This window comes from Polypterus senegalus, chromosome 11 (assembly GCF_016835505.1).
Source record: "Polypterus senegalus isolate Bchr_013 chromosome 11, ASM1683550v1, whole genome shotgun sequence".
Classification (NCBI taxonomy): Eukaryota; Metazoa; Chordata; class Cladistia; order Polypteriformes; family Polypteridae; genus Polypterus; species Polypterus senegalus.
The window spans coordinates 80,996,590-81,014,349 of NC_053164.1; the positions used below are offsets into that span (position 1 = coordinate 80,996,590).

At 39.0% G+C, this 17,760-nt stretch overlaps 1 protein-coding gene across 5 annotated transcripts in view; it reads left to right on the forward strand.

The window, feature by feature from the left end:
* Positions 1 to 17,760, forward strand: part of LOC120539257 (equilibrative nucleoside transporter 2-like) — a 50,408-nt gene that overhangs the window by 26,577 nt on the left and 6,071 nt on the right. For all 5 annotated transcript variants that reach the window (XM_039769162.1, XM_039769164.1, XM_039769160.1 and 2 more), the window contains exons 3-11: positions 3,466 to 3,547; positions 7,535 to 7,701; positions 7,797 to 7,936; positions 11,182 to 11,316; positions 12,688 to 12,785; positions 13,535 to 13,610; positions 15,136 to 15,257; positions 15,986 to 16,088; positions 17,282 to 17,367. In XM_039769162.1, the coding sequence (XP_039625096.1) occupies positions 3,466 to 3,547; positions 7,535 to 7,701; positions 7,797 to 7,936; positions 11,182 to 11,316; positions 12,688 to 12,785; positions 13,535 to 13,610; positions 15,136 to 15,257; positions 15,986 to 16,088; positions 17,282 to 17,367 (1,009 nt within the window). The remainder of the gene's footprint in view (positions 1 to 3,465; positions 3,548 to 7,534; positions 7,702 to 7,796; positions 7,937 to 11,181; positions 11,317 to 12,687; positions 12,786 to 13,534; positions 13,611 to 15,135; positions 15,258 to 15,985; positions 16,089 to 17,281; positions 17,368 to 17,760) is intronic.

Here is a 17,760-nt window from a genome sequence, read left to right on the forward strand (position 1 = left end):
ACTTGCAGCCTTTGATTATTCAGTGTTGTTTGCCAGAGTGTGTGCTCTGCTCATTTTTAATTGTCATTAGTAAGATACAATGAAGGGGAAAACTGCACAGAGAAAGGGCAAAATATAATGAGTTGAGCATTTAAATCAACAGCAAAAGCAGAAATATTTCTAAATGTCTTCTAAATGTAAAAATCATGCTGCTGCTCTTTTATGAATGTTGAATAAAAGAAAAAATAATACCAGCTAATTAAATGAGATCCGTTCTATCAGGTGTTGTCACTGATTAGGAATCTGGTTGGAACAAAAACCTGCAGCCACAGGGGGTCCCCAGGACCGAGTTTGGGAAACACTGGCAGACAGTTGGTCATATTGTGGCTCCCACTTAACAGCACTCGTATTTTATTTTTCCCAACTATTGCAAATCTACAGTATGTGCTCTTTCTTCTTTATTAGTATATTGCTGTGTTTATGCTTGAGAGCCCCTTTCCAGCTGAGAAACCTGCCACTATTTTTTTTTATGCTGAGGTTCTTTTGTATCAAAGTAGAGTTAATAAGATCATAATTTTAAGTGCAGAATCTGCCAAAAATATACACTGATGGGGTGTATATGTTTGCCATTTTATAAATATGCTATACTTTGTAACAAAATGGAAACCACCCATTTATTGTGAAACTTGCTCCTTCGAGTCCAGAAGTCTCTATGGAATAGGGCAAAAGGCAGAAACCAACCCTGGCAGGCACACCCGCATACTTAATCAAACATTCATTGTTGAGGGTAATTCAGAATGGCAAATTTAAAGTAATATATTTTTGGATCCCACAGGGGATGCACAAACCAGTGTGTTTTTTCCCGCCAGTCCCAATCCCGGATAAATGGGGAGGGTTACGTCAGGAAGGGCATCTGGTGTAAAATTTTGCCAAATCAATATGCGGACAACAATACGGATTTCCATATTGGATCGGTCGAGCAAGCAGAGAGGAGGAAAGTAAAGAGAGCGGAACTGAGGGTAGGAACTTTGAATGTTAGCAGATATGATGGAGAGAAGGAAGGTTGATATATTGTGCGTGCAAGAGACTAAATGGAAGGGGAGTAAGGCCAGGTGGATCGGAAGTGGATTCAAATTGTTCTATCATGGTGTCGATGGGAGGAGAAATGGGGTAGGAGTTATTCTGAAGGAACAGTATGTCAAGAGTGTTTTGGAAGTGAAAAGAATGTCAGGCAGAGTAATGATTATGAAGCTGGAAATTGGAGGTGTGATGATGAATGTTGTTAGTGCATATGCACCGCAAGTTGGGTGTGCGATGGGTGAGAGAGAAGATTTTTGGATTGAATTGGATGAAGTGATGAACAGTTTACCTAAGGGACAGAAAGTGGTGATTGGAGCAGATTTCAGTGGGCATATTGGTTAAGGGAAAAGTGGAGGCAAGGAGCTGATGGGTAGGTATGGTGTCAAGGAGAGGAATGAAGGAGGTCAGAGGATAGTGGATTTTGCCAAACGGATGGACATGGCTGTGGTGAATACGTATTTTAAGATGAGGGAGGAACATAGGGCTCCGTACAAGAGTGGAGGAAGACGCACACAGATAGACTACATCCTATGCAGAAGAGTTGATCTGAAGGAAATTGAAGACTGCAAAGTGGTGGCAGGGGAACATGTATTTAAGCAGCATAGGATGATGGTCTGTAGGATGACGTCTCATCACTTGTCCAATACAGTCCCCACAGTGAAGCATGGCGGTGGCAGCATCATGCTGTGAGGGTGTTTTTCAGCTGCAGGGACAGGACGACAGGTTGCAATCGAGGGAAAGATGAATGTGGCCAAGTACAGGGATATCCTGGACAAAAACCTTCTCCAGAGTGCTAAGGACCTCAGACTAGGCCGAAGGTTTACCTTCCAACAAGACAATGACCCTAAGCACACAGCTAAAATAACGAAGGAGTGGCTTCACAACAACTCTGTGACTGTTCTTGAATGGCCCAGCCAGAGCCCTGACTTAAACCCAATTGAGCATCTCTGGAGAGACCTAAAATGGCTGTCCACCAACGTTTACCATCCAACCTGACAGAACTGGAGAGGATCTGCAAGGAGGAATGGCAGAGGATCCCCAAATCCAGGTGTGAAAAACTTGTTGCATCTTTCCCAAGAAGACTCATGGCTGTATTAGCTCAAAAGGGTGCTTCTACTAAATACTGAGCAAAGGGTCTGAATACTTAGGACCAGGTGATATTTCAGTTTTTCTTTTTTAATAAATCTGCAACAATTAAAAAATTTTTTTTTTGTCAGTCAATATGGGGTGCTGTGTGTACATTAATGTGGAAAAAATTAAATGATTTTAGCAAATGGCTGCACTATAACAAAGAGTGAAAAATTGAAGGGGGTCTGAATACTTTCTGTACCCACTGTGTGTGTGTGTGTATATGTATGTGTATATATATATATATATATATATATATATATATATATATATATAATATACACTATACTATACTATAATTTACATTTACTATATAATGTTTCCATTCATTTCTTGCTGACTTTTTTCAGCACAGAATCATGATGAGCCAGAACTATAACTGGCAGCAGTGAATGTGATTATGTTGCACTGATGTTTCTTTCATGGTATTGTTTTCAGTGCTCATCTTACTACTTTCTACAATTTGGCACAAATTTCATGTCACTTTAATGTGACAGCATTAGTGTTTTTGAAGCATTGTCTTCTTTATTCATCCATCCATTATTTGACATGCATTTTCCAATTCCGAGCCATAGAGAGTCTACTTAACATGTCTGGGCTCAAGGTAGGAACCTGCCTTAGATGAAGCATAAGACCATCATGGAGAGGACCTGTGGATGTACCTACACTTATTTAAACTGGGTGAACTTAGAGTCTTCATTTGACCTAGGAGATGGCTGAGTACTGAAACAAATGCCACAGCAAACTTTATTTAGCCTTGATTCAGGATTGTTTCAAGTACATCCTAATAATACATTTTATTTTTATAGCACTGCTGTGAAAAAAGCCAACGTTTATTAATAGATTTGCTGGGAGATTGTCCTCTTATTGATGTAACAGCAGTGAATGGACATTATTCTACAGAAGAGTACCAAAAAGATGTATTTGACACTTTCACCGTAAAAAATAAGACAAGAAAATGCCATTTTTAGTGCTTGTTTTTATTGTTAAAATATTTTAAATAATTCAAATCTAAGTATTTTGTTTAGCTGCAAAAATTAAAAAATTCAAGAAGTGCCTTGTAGTTGTAATTCTTTTTATATTGATTCCTAAAAAGTAAAATATTTGAGCTGCATTCTAGAACGTGCAGTACTTAATAAAACACGTAGCTGTGCATAATTTGCTTTGTCAGTGGAGTGCGCCTGTTTTGAAGGCCTTGGTGTGCAGTGCATTCGCATCTGTAAACTACAGCAGAGAGGCGTTTCCCTAACTCTCATGTGTTTTGTTTCTGCTCTTCAGCTTTCACTTTGTTGGAGTCATCTTCTTTATTCAAGGTCTTGGTACTCTTCTGCCCTGGAACTTCTTCATAACAGCTATTGGGGTATGTAGAAATATTGAACTATTCCTTGGAGAGCAAGGCTTTTTCTTTATAAAGATCTAGTCCCTTTTCTTTAAAAACAATTGGTTGAGATTCATTTCTTGCGTACTGTATGTGTACACTTTTTTAAAGTCAAATAAACGTCATGTTTTATTTGAATGTTTACAGAATATTCGGTCACTTTCAAGCCCTAATCTTCAGTTGTGTCAGCTTATTAAACAACTGTTGTCACTAAGGGAGGGGATCAGTGCCTCACCCACAAAAATAAGACTTTGACTTGCAAGGTGTTTTAAAAGGATCCTTTTTTTTTCCTCAACATCTCTATTTCTCCTCCTGTGGACACTGGCAGAATGGGCACATGCCACACAGTTAATGTCTACATTTGAGTTGAACACAGGGTTTTACTGCTGAGCGGTAGCTGCTGAAACCACTGTGCCTCCCATAGTCCTAAGAAACGCCCATCCATCTTGTTACCCTCTAATCTAGTTTAGTATGAAATGAAGCTGGTTAAGATCTTTTGCAGCTATGAAGCATGTGGAAGGTAAGACCCAAGAGTGAGTGCTAGTGTGTTGCAGGGTAAGCACATACATACTCGCCAGACCAATTTAGAGACACCAGTCCATATAACGTGGGTTCCTTGGATAACTAGGAGGAAAACCAGCGTACCCAGAAACAAATCTGTCTGGAAGTGCAGATAAATGTTTTAAACTCCCCAAAGACCCAGGATTTCAATCTGGAGACTCTGGAGCTGTGAGGCCATCGAGCGAGCCACTACAGCATTGTGCCATTTTCATTTAAAACAGTACATGCATACGGCTTTTTCATATAACTGACTTGACCGCATTCTTACCTGTATGTAGAGCACAATAATGAGAGTGAGATTTATAGCTGAATAAATACAATACTTGTATTCCCTCATACATTTAATATTTAAAAAAACAAAGGTCAGGTAGTCAAGTTTAAGCAATCTGCTGTTCCCTTCACCACACACAAATACCTGTGGTTCCTTTTTTATGACTTCATCTGAACGTTGTTGAAGTTGATATTCTATTCAAATGAGATTACAGAAAACTGGAAGCAGTCCATTCTTAGCAAAGGGATCACAAAGCAGTTGTTAAATTGAGAAAATTTGTGTATTGCTGCACGTTTATTTTTGATGGAGAAAAGTGCAGGATGTGTGCGGCCCACTACCTAAGCAACTTTAAATGTCTGAAAAAGTTATGTGGCAAAATTTGACTTAAACCTGAGACAGAACTTTTCAAAGTGAAATAAGATGTTTGTTTATTGAGAAAGAAATGGTGACTTGATCATTTCTGACTAGTGAGCCCTGTTGTGTTTAGCTGATGTCGGAGTCTTCCTACAGGATCCTCGTGCTATTTGTACCATATTGAGAGTTTCTTTTCGAAAACAATGTATTGTAAGCACTGCTTAATATTTTACTTGGAATGGAATAATTTAGTATGTACACTATATTGTCTAAGTAAAAATGAGGCGGACACCTAAATGAAGAAAATGTATGTAATGGGATTTTCTTTATATTGTCATTGCACTTGTATGACGTCATGAAGGTGCAATTAATATTCTATAGCACAGAACTACAATTTAAAATTGAATTTTTGTCAGGGCGGTGGAGTTGGTGCAGAAAACCTTCAACTGCAGCTGTAGCGATGCCATTGTGACTTTTTTTTATATTTATTACAGAAGTTACAAACATTGAGTGTCATTATAAACATAAGACAAAACATTTAAAAAAAAAATTAAAAAGAGGCTATATTATCCTCTTTAATAAAAGCCCTGTGTGCGTCCACGTATCCGTGTGTGTGTCTTCTGGTGAAGTCCATGCCCCGCCTATGCGCACAGCACTGTGGACGAACACACGCTGGAAGCTGGGCACACAGTGAATGGCCTTGCCGCGGCAGCGCATAATAAGCAAATAAAGGACAGCATTGCTGGGGAGACGCCACGCATACAATAATCAGCTGCACATCACCACAGATTAAAATACTTGCTGGGGAGACGACAGTCACGATTATCAACTGCACGCCACACATTAAATCAGTTGCTGGGGACACTCTGCTGATTGCCCACTGTTGTGACAGAAAATTAAAGTCAAATTACAGACATCAAAGCTAGGATTACTGTCCGAGAAAATTACAGGCATGTTACGGAAGTACAAACCAGTATTACTGAGAGAGAAATTTAAAGGCACACAATACAGTGATGCATATTACAGCCACATACAAGCCAGTATTACTGTAAAAGAAAATATTACGGACGTATCTACTAACAACATGCCACCCAAAAAAATAAAGGACACGTCAAGTAGGACAAAAGACACAGACAATCAAATCCTATATAAGCAACATCTCCTGGAAGAATGGTCAGCTCAACAAGTAAACATCAACAAAAGAAAGGCTGAAAGACAAAGAAAAATACGAGCAAATAGATCGATTGAACAAAAACAAAATGAGCGTGAGAAAACGCTGAAAGAGAAAGACTCAGAAGAGCAAACCTTAGAAAAAGCTGGCATTTACTCGCCAGAACCAGTATTCAGCCACGGTCAGTTATATGTTGCATTATCAAGAGTTAGACGTTTTCCAGATGTTGTTGTCAAGGTTGTAGATGGTCCTGAACAAGGAAAACTGTTGCCAAACTCGGAATATTTACAAGAAATGTTGTCTATAATATGGGCGGCACGGTGGCGCAGTGGTAGCGCTGCTGCCTCGCAGTTAGGAGACCCAGGTTCGCTTCCCGGGTCCTCCCTGCGTGGAGTTTGCATGTTCTCCCGTGTCTCGTGGGTTTCCTCCGGGCGCTCCGGTTTCCTCCCACAATCCAAAGACATGCAGGTTAGGTGGATTGGCGATTCTAAATTGGCCATAGTGTGTGCTTGGTGTGTGTGTGTGTGTCCTGCGGTGGGTTGGCACCCTGCCCAGGATTGGTTCCTGCCTTGTGCCCTGTGTTGGCTGGGATTGGCTCCAGCAGACCCCCGTGACCCTGTATTCGGATTCAGCGGGTTAGAAAATGGATGGATGGATGTTGTCTATAATGAAATTTTATAGAAAAATTTAATGAGGTAAAAAAATAGAAAATTTTTCCTAAATATCTTCTTCAGATATTGTGTATTACAGATTGTTACAAAGTTTTACACTAAGGCAATATTAATTATACTTACTGTATTGTCATATACGTTTCTATTTTATTTTTATTATTATTTTACTTTAGGCTTCTTGCAAAAATATTTTTCCCATCCCTACCACCTTCGCCGTCATTTCCCCTACTTCTTCATATCTTAAATTATTCTTGAGGCAGATTGAGACTTAACTGCTAGCTTAAGTGAAAAATTAAGGAAAAAGTACTAAATAATTGCAACACAAACACTCAATCAGTTTTAACGTGAAAAGAAAGCGACGAAAGAAGAGAAGAAGCGGGCCGCTAGGGTGGAGAAAAGAAGAGCTGCTCAGGAAAAAGCAATCACATCAACCTCTGAGCAAACAAATGCTAAACGTACAAAGAGAGAGGATGAAAACTAGGAATGCCCAAGTCGAGTGTCATGACAGCATGTTATCGTGCAGAGCGCCGTTACTGGTATCTATATATTCTGTGCACACACATGTATACATATATATATCTCTCTATATCTATCAGGCTAGTGGCTCCCTTTTACCCACATTGACTACTTGAGCTTTGTACCCTCTTTTTAGTTCAGTGTCTCCTATAATATTTTGATTCCTGGTATTCTTTTCCTTTCTTTGGTCTTGTGAGTTAATACCTTGACAGGTTTTCCATTTACTGTCATTAACTGAATTTTGTCAAACACCTTTGGTTGTAGTTCATATATAAAGTAAATGTAATTTTATTGTTTGTTGTTTTTGTTAATGTCTGCTAATCCTTTTAAAAGCAGAAAATAATTTTGCCTTTTTGTCATTTTGCTTTGCTATGCGCTGTTTAGTGTGATAGTTTCTTAAATTTCTTTGTCTTTTGCATTCATAGTACTTTAATGAGCGCTTGAGAAGCAACGTTGTGCATCCCAGTTACAACGGTACAAATGAGACCCACAGTGTTGAGCATGATGAATATCACTTTGGCAACTGGATGACTCTACTAGCTCAGCTGCCATTGCTACTTTTTACCTTTCTCAATTCCTTTTTGTATCAGTGGTAAGTTTCTCCCATGGTCTTTGTTAAAGCCTAATTTACGTTGTTTTTATTTGCCTTAAAAGAATTTGGAATCTGTTTTCTTTAATTTTTTCAAGGATCTCAGAACGCATCCGCATTGCAGGCAGTTTATTATGCATTCTTCTCTGCTTCATCCTGACTGCTGCTTTTGTCAAAATAGACATGGAACCTGGAACGTTCTTCTCTGTGACCATGGCTACAATATGGTTTATTAACTGTAAGTGAATTCTTAATGCACAGTTCTGTAAAGTTTATCTCACTACATGCTATAGGCATTAAATTGTATTTTATTTGTAGTAGCATTCCTTAGGTGTCCTAGCTTATAGGAGTCAAATTCTTGGAAATAGTAGACCTATCCATCATTGTAGCTACAAAAGTGAACATTGTGAAGCCTCCCTGGCGCCTTCAATGCCCACCCCCCAGTTGCAGCCAGTCTGCCATTCGCGTTGTGAAGAGGGGGCTGAACGCACCCCAAGGAGACACGGTCGCTCTTACGAAACCTCTTTTTTTTTACCTCCTCTTTGCTCGATCAGCTGCTGGATTCCCACTGCTGCTGTTCTGCGTGATCTCCATCTCGTGCTGCACTTTGAACATTTAAAAGCCTGTACAGCAGCTGTCCTACTCTTTGTCTTTTATTTCTGGCCCGGGGTGTGGTGACATTTCAAAGCTGGGTCTTAAAGGAAGATGGTAAATGTGAGGAATGTACCTGAGGTTTAGTGTGCCATTAACGCTTTTTCTCGTGTGTACCAAGTAATCCCACAAGGAACCATTCCGTTTTTAAATAGAAGCTTTACACTGATAATGGCCACCTGCATAATTTTTATATAGTACCTTTTGCACTATCAGTAAGTAATACTAGAGTACAACTAATGGAAATCTTCACCTTCAAACTTTTCCTGGTCATGTTTTAATCAGTTTCTTCTTCCTTTACATACATAAAGCCTTAAGGTTTCCATGTATAAATGAAAATTGGCTGAACTAGCCTCATCTGATAATCCATTTGTTCAGCGCCGCCTCTAACATGCAGTACTCTACTGGCTGTCAGTAAAAGGGCAAGCAAGACCGGGTTAGAAAGTCGTCCTGCAGCCGATAACTTTGACATGCCCAACATGTTTCACTTGTGTAAATTGAAGTGGTCTGGCGGCTGCGGTCAGCAAGTCTGACATACCCAATGACTAGAAGTTGTGATATAATGTGACATTGACCTAACTTTATAGCCTGTGGCAATGCTATATCGGATTCTAAAATATTCCCTGTAAATGTAATGCAGTGGGCTAAATGAAGGTCCCTATTGTCACTTAAATACACAATTGTCCTTTGGGATATTTATACATATGCTCTGTGTGTGCCCACCTGTGTTTCCCAACTAGTCTGTAGTTTCCTGTTTTCTTTCTTCTATCCAGCTGGTTAATGCTCCTCTCTTACACACATCTTTCACCTCCTATACTTCTTTCTCCTTACTTTCAGCTTTGACCATTATGGTTTACATCAATAATAACTGTGCTTATTATCAATAACAGCAAAGGCACTAATAGCCCCACATTGGGAATTTCTGGAATGCCTTTCATTTAGTGTTTGGTAATTCTGCTCTCTTAACCTTTCTTGAGCTTTTAGTGACACAGATTGATGGTGTAACTGGTTTAGGGTTGGGTGACAAGTGAGCAGTGCCACTACCGTGCATCTTAATTTGTGTTATTTCATCTTCTCTCTCTTTCTCTCTGTATCCTGCTGTGCTCAGCCGCCCTCCTCTGCAGGCGCAGGCATCCTTTTAGTGCCACCCTTTAATTTCTGCTGCAGAGTTTGGCTGGAGGTTGGGGAAAGGAAAGATTAGGGATGTTTGTTGTTTGTCTGGTCCAATTTTACTTTTTTATGAATTACTTTTTAACTTGTTTTGTATTTCATTTTATGTTGATAAAAACATGATCACACAGTATCTAATATTACTTTTTTGGAAATATCGCTCTTTCTACAGCAGATTGGATGAGAATCCTCTGTTTGTTGCAGATGGCACTGGCAACTTTACATAATTATTCAGTTATAATCCAGTACAGTAATCCCTCCTCGATCGTGGGGGTTGTGTTCCAGAACCCCCGCGATAGATGAAAATCTGCGAAGTAGAAACCATGTGTTTGTATGGTTATTTTTATATATTTTAAGCCCTTATAAACTCTCCCACACTGTTAACATTATTAGAGCCCTCTAGACATGAAATAACACCCTTTAGTCAAAAGTTTAAACTGTGCTCCATGACAAGACAGAGATGACAGTTCTTTCTCACAATTAAAAGAATGCAAATAGATCTTTCTCTTCAAAGAATGTCAGAGAGAGAGAGAGAAAAGCAAACAATCAAAAAATCAATACGTGCTTTTAGGCTTTTAAGTATGCCGAAGCAGCGCGATAAAGCGGCATTTTTTAGAGGAGCGTCCGTATCTTCTAAGCAAACAGCCCCTCTGCTCGCATCTCCTCCGTCAGGCGCAGAGAATGTCAGAGAGTGAGAGAGAGACAGAGAAAAGCAAACAAGCACCACGAAGGAAGCATATCGTATATCATTGAGGAGTTTTATTTAATACGTAATGCATGCTTTGATTGGGTAGCTTCTAAGCCATCCGCCAATAGCGTCCCTTGTATGAAATCAACTGGGCAAACAAAATGAGGAAGCATGTACCTTAAATTAAAAGACACATTGTCTGCAGAAATCCGCGAACCAGTGAAAAATCCGTGATATATATTTAGATATGCTTACATTTAAAATCCGCGATAGAGTGAATCCGCAAAAGTCAAAGCGCGATATAGAGAGGGATCACTGTATATACATCATTTCAGCAATTATCTAGCCTATATATATATTTCACCTTAATTATTTTACTGCTCTTAATTAGGTTTTTGCTCTCCTTGTTTTCTCTAAAGTGTCATCATTTTTTTTGTAGTAAGTAACTTGCTGTTTGGGATGTAAGGAAACTGGATTCTAAATTCATTTTGCCCTTTACATACACGTGTAAACTAATCTCATAGGTTCATATCTTTGTAGCAGTAGGGTATTGTACAATGTTAGCTGTTATGGATACAGCGCGAAGTCAAGCAAAATGACACTTTATATTGGCGAACTGAACAGATTACTATATACCAGCTTTTGAGGCAGCTCAGGCCCCGAAGGCTTGCATATTGTAATCTGTTGAGTTCGCCAATAAGCTTCTCATTCGGTTCATATTTTGAAACGCTTTGGCTACATACATTCTAAATGATTACTTGAATGTTTGGTTTTAAAATAGGTTAATTTGCAAAAATTAAAAGACACTTTTACAACATCTTGAGTTCATAAACATTACCAATAAAGTAATATTGTGGAGCACGTTGGCATTTGTTTAAATGAAACTTTACCTGTATGAAACTGACAGCCACGTTGAGTTCCTGATGTGACTCACTCGGTCACAGCTTGCTGATAAATGCTCCTTTTCTTCTCAGCATTTGGCGCAGTCCTACAAGGCAGTCTGTTTGGGCTGGTGGGATTACTGCCACAGAAGTACAGTACCCTCTTCATGAGTGGCCAAGGCCTTGCTGGGATCTTTGCTGCTTTGGCTATGCTGATAGCCCTTTCACGTAAGTACTTATTTTCTTAATGTGTTTATTTATAAACTCTTCATAATTTTCACATTTTTGAAGCAGAATAACTAGTACAATACAAGATCAAAATTCAAGCTATAGTAAAAAGAAACAATTTTATTTATTTAAGTTCAACAGTTTGTTATAAAGGGTCCTTAGTTCTTTATTAAGATCTAAATTTACTTGCTGTTGGCTGAATGTCCAGTGTGCAGACTTTGATGTCTCATTTTTTTTGTTAGTAAGCTGAACACTGCAAATGGCTTGGTATGAGTGATGATTGCTTGTTTCCGTAGTTTTGATGCGTGTGCTAGATTTATGCCAGGTGCTTATGGTGAAGAGGGCAGTGTGTATGATTTCTACAGTTTGAAGTCTTTTTTGTTGTTGTCATAATGGAGCACCTTTGAAGTTGTCCAGTTCAGCAGAAAAAGAAGGTTTAACTCCAGAGTCCATACCAGGCATAGAGTGCATGTACTTTGTACATTTTCCCTGTGTCTGTGTCTGTTTGAGTTATACCTTAAATATCCCAAAGATATTTCATGTTAGCTTAATGATCACCTCTAAACTGATGTGGTGTGATCACGTGTGTGGAATTGGTACCTGCCTAGGATTGATTCTTGCTTTCTGTTTAATAGGCAATTGGGTTCTAACAACCCTGAACTGAAGAAACAGGTTAGGAAATGGATAGATGGATTGATGAGGAACTGAAATACAAACGGGCATTTTAACATTTTGTGAAAAAAAACCAAACCAAAAACCCCAATGCTGTCATCTTAACTATACCAGTCTCTCATTCAGAATACAAGCTGCAATTCAGCTCGGCCTGTAACTTTTACTGCCAGCCTGGCACATTTTCACTCAACCTTTTAAACATGTTGTGCAAGAATACGCGGTGAATGTGTTAGAAACTGAAGTACAGTATCTTCACTTGTGCAGATATTACCTTTTTGTCTTTCAATGTTCTTCTACTTTTTATCACACTTTTTTATTTAAAAAATACATTTAAATTACTGTGTTCAGCAGGTGCTTTATTAAATTGTGTTTTGGAAAATGAGTTTCTTGTACTTTATACATTTTTACAGAGTACAGAACTTGCTAAATTAAACTTAATGCAACCCATCGGGTAGGGTAAATTGATGCTTTCTTGCGGATAGAAAGCTGCGGTAAAATAAAATGTTCAGTCACTGGGCCAATTTCATTAATATTATTCATACCTCTGGCCAAGTTTAACTGTAAAGAGCAGGAAGTGTAGAAAGGGAAAATAAAGTGGTAAAAAACTCGTACATCCACATGATATCCATGTATGTTTATCATTTTATACTACAGAAATTCCAGAAATGATTTTTTTATATTGTTTGCATTTTTCCCCAGTGGGTACAGACACAAGGACTGCAGCACTGGGATATTTTATAACACCATGCATTGGCACCTTAATTTCAGTATTCACATACTTGATGCTTCCTCATCTGGTAAGTTTAACAAAGAATTGGTGTCGACTGCTCAAATGCTTCTCTTCTGAACAGCTGGTTTTGTGAAAAAAATTGCAAAATTCATTTTTTGAAAAATTGCCTTGGTCTTGGTCATTTAAGTTTACTTTGGCCTCTGCTCATGCTGGAAGACATTTTACAAATGTTAATTTAATGGCCCATTTTTCTGTAATTGGGTGGAAAATGTTTATTTCAATCACTGTGTTTTTTTTTTGTAATTCGAGGCTTCTGTTTTCATAGCCAGTTGCCTTGTCTTGAAACTTTGTAAGTGTTTACTAATGTCTAGGGATAGAGCTGGGACTAGCAAGACACCAAATGTTATGACAAAGAACTGCCCGTTTTATATGAAGGAGTAATGAGCTGCACTATATAATGTACTAAAATTGAATGGAAGCAAGATTAAAAAAAGGTTCAGAATTGCATGTTAAACAAATAATTCAAATTTAAATTAGAAAGAAAGGTAGCCCAGCACACATTCTAAATGAAGATGAGAAAATGGTTGTAGGAATATGCAGGGTAGCTGCTTAAAGGTTTGGCATGTCATGCTGTATTTAGTGCTTAGAGTTTACAGTCTATGGATATGCTTCTGTAAGTAATTTATTTATAATCTGCTTTCAGAATAAAACACAAGCTACAGATCAGATCGATGTTGTTTTCTTCCATGTTTTACCTGTTACCACAAAAGTGAAAAAGAGAAGCAATGCTAATTTCTTTTGTATTTCTTATATTAGGAGTTTTCTTCTTATTACCTGAATAGAAATCACAAATTACATGAATTGGAGACCAAAGATCATCTGCTTCAAACAGGTGAGGGATCCTCAATTAACATGCAAGTGCTTTTGAGGAAAGCAGTAAACATAAACATGTATAGTTATGTGTGTATATAGTTATTTAAAATATATAAAATGTAGGGTGGTCCAGATCTAATTATTCAATTTTCATTATGCTATAACTTAAGTTTATTACACAGAAAATCACCTGAATAATCCCAGACCATCAAAGTGTGCAAACTGACGACATAAAGAATTGTCTTTGCGCCAAACTGGAATCGTCGCCGCATAAATCAAAGTCCTCCAGATGATCTGGATTTGCATAATTAGATCTGGACCACCCTGTTTATATAGGTGGTCCCCAGGTTATGGACATCTGACTTCCAAACGAGGCCGCAACTGCAATGCATGCGCCTCAGTAACTGCCGCTCCGTCATCTTTGGCCTGGGGACGCTACAAGCACCCCCATTCAACAGGCAGCCAACCGAGGCACACTACAGTGCTACCCGCCGCCACCCCGTTCGGCCACAAGCAGGTCACCGCTTGCTGCATTACCAGCCTCCCTCCAAAAACAAACGGGGCAGCCGTGTGTTAGTGAAACCCCTCTCCACTCCATACAGTCAGGAGCAGTAGCTGTGGCGGCGTAGTGGGCGGGCAGCAAACCGCCCCATCAAGCCTCCGTCCTGCACACGAGTGATAGCTGTGGCCCTGGTGACTATGGACCACGGGTCACTGCTTGCCACCGGGAGCTGCCCGAGGGACACTACACTGCACAAGCAGCGAAATCGCCCCCCTCCAGCCACGGCTTGCAGCGTCCCCAGGCCGAAGATGACGGACATACACTATGGGGCTTTGCCCGCCAACCTCCTACCATACCCCCATATATATGACCTGAATATATAATTTGTGACCCTGCATTTATACATTAAATTTATGTGTACACATTTTACTGAATATTCCATCTTAATAATTAAATAAATACCAAGTAGTAAGTCCTTGCCATGTTGGTCTGAGATTTCTGTTCCACAAGCTTTACACATTAGTTTGATTGACCGGTTACGAGCGAGTGTTGGGTGGTGTGCGATTATAACCTGTAGTAGACTAGCAGGTTCAGTTTTTTCCTTTTCACCTCAATTTGGATAAGAGGCTTAGGGCAGTTACTTATTCTGTAGAATCTCTTCATTGCGAGCTGAGACTTGGTCAGGGCTCTTTACATGCATTCTAGAACTGCAGTGGCAGCACTGGGTCACTTAAAAAAAAAACCTGCCATGGACAACACATGAAATTTGTACGTTTTACAGCATTAGTATAGTATATGGTATGAATTTACGAAAATACCACGGAGTTCATTTTTAAGCTTTCAAAGCTCAAACTTTGGATTGATGTCAAAATTTACTGAAGTCTTACTTTGAAAGTTGTAAATGGCAGTGTGAAGTTCTAAGCAGTGACTTGTCTATTGTTGCTAAATGGTGTCATGGCAGAAGGCCTTAAAATGCAAAATATTAAATTTTAAGTAATTTTAAAGGCAATGTGTAACACTTTTTTTTTTTTTCTTTTTAAAGAAAATGGAAAGGAAAATGGCCATGCTAATGGTGGCAAGCAAGCCTATCTCGCACTTGACCAAACTGAGAATGGAGAAGTGAATACGCAGAAAAAGTCTTCTGTATTCCAAGTTCTTAAAAAGGTATAAATTTTGAATTTAATTGGTCCGACTGGTCATAAAAGAGTAGAATCTTAAGTATGGAGGAGCAAAGCTACCATCAGGTTTGTGCAGCAAGGCTCCACTACACCCTGTCTTAAAATAGCTGATAACCGCATGAATTCTGAACAACTAAAGCCATTTTTAATTGGCATGGAATTAAAAATGGCATCTGTTTTATTCTTTCATTGATATTATTTATACTAATATAATAAGTCACACATTTTGAATAGAAGATTAATAAAACAAGAAATCTGCTGATGCCATAACATTCTTGCGTTAGATTCAGCAGCCTTGGTTAACATGCACTTTTATAAAATTTAGTTGCAGAAGGCAAAGAAAAGGAAGGAAAACATTTGCTAGCCTAATATTTATGAACAAAGCCATAATTAATTCGGATTGATGCCGGGTTGCAGTAGGGGACTGGCGCCTATCCGAGTGAACATGGGGTACAAGGTAGAGTCCAGTCCATCACAGGGAAATGTGCACACACACCTCTGAACAAAACATCCAGTATTTATTTGGGAAGTTTTAACAAATCAGGTTTGAGTAGCAGTTAAAAAGAGTCATACATTGTTGACTAGATATTGAAAAAAAAAATACTTTTGACCGCAGTGTGTTGCGAATACATTAAAGTACATTTGTTTACATGCGGACTTATTCACTGTGATGCCTGTAAACATACAGTATGACTTTGTTCTTTCTATCTACAGATAAAGATGATGGCTTTCTGCATCACACTTGTGTTCACAGTGTCCCTCTCTGTATTTCCTGCAGTCACAGCTGATGTTAAGAGTCAATTTGGAGATCCATGGAGTAAGTGTAGTTACTTTTATACCATTACTTTCTTCAGTAAAAAAATAATGATCTATTTGTCTTGCCATATTAGGATGAACCTTAAATTTGGTATCTAGCCCTCTATACCATATGTGGTATACTGCTGCATTCTCCCTTCATGATCTTGTCCTTTAATCTATATATCCTCCAGTCTGTCAGTTTTGTTCAAGAAAATGTCCTGCTGTGATGTCCATTTCCTCCTGCAGCTGCAAAATGTGTTGCTCATTGTGCTAAGATTGCCTGCCCAGTTTGCCCCACACATCACTGGGAGACCCTCTGGTGTATCATTGAAAACGGCTAAGAGGCACCACTCATTGGTGCAGTGAGAGGCAAAAGCAATTGAAAGTAAATGCAAAACCAGGGAGGAGAGGCACTATGTTCTGAGGAAAAAAGGATAAATACTTTCCTTACCGTTCAACAGAGAATATTTTAACCTTTGTCTTGCGAGTGAACCAACCAAAATTCTCCTGCTGCCTAAGTGGGTGCAGTTTACTCAGTTTCTCTTCTTCCTCCAGTGTTGTCCTGGGATGAGAGTCTTAGAAATAATGTCCAAAATGGTGGCTCACTCCGTGGATGAAAGTATGTTTAGAGGTGATAGCTACAGATAAGATGTCCACACTCAGATAAGGAGTTCAGTCATGATTTGAAAACTCCTAAATATTTTAAAACATTGGTATATGTCGCGCCTTGTGTTAGATGAGGTATTGTTCCCGCTCAACAGTAGATACACTGCAACGGTCAGTCTGTCAGAGTAAATGAATGCACAAGGAGTTGATCTTGAGAGAATATCACCCTAGTGATCAGTAAGGGCCAAGTCATGTAAATGGAAAAATCCTGCAAAAGAAGATGGTTGTCTAGCAGATGAACTGACAAATGAAAGAATTCTCAAGACATCCAGTAATTACAATTAATTGGGTCCTTTTGGTAGTTTATATGTGCAAGAGTTATGGAGCATTTGATACCCTTCTAACCCCACCGACCCTTCAGTTTTCTCCAAATGATATGCCAGTTAGTTAAACTGGCAAATCTGAATTGACCCCATGTGTGTTTGTAGTGTGAGAGACTTGAACTGGACCTCCTAAGATCTGGAGATTGTATTGAGTGGGGTCAGTCATTTTCTTCAGTCTTATTTCTTGATTGACATCCACATTTTTTAATTTCTTCACTTCCAGACAAGTATTTCATTCCTGTCTGCTGCTTTCTGGCATTCAATTTGATGGACTGGGCAGGACGATCTGTGACAGTGTGTGTTCGATGGGTGAGTCCTTCATGTAAATGTTTACAATGTGGGTTGTCATGTTTTAGTTTACTTCATTTTTATGAACTATTTTCAAAAGACCAATTTACAGTAATCATGCAGGTTTAATTGAAGAAAAAAAAAATTCTTCAATTTCTTGTTTTTTTCGGTATACTGTATTCTTTTTTTTTTTTTTTTGCATATCCCAACTTACTGAGGAGCAGAGCACAGGGTCAGCAGCTTGTACAGCACCCCTGGATCAGGTGCAGGTTAAGGGCTCAAAGGCCCAACAGAGTAGCATTCCTTTTGCCACTAACAGCAGCAACCTTCAAGTTACCAGCCCAATGCTTTAGCCACAGAGCCACTACACCGGCCAAAAATAGTAACAGAAAATACAAACGCTGCACATTTTAC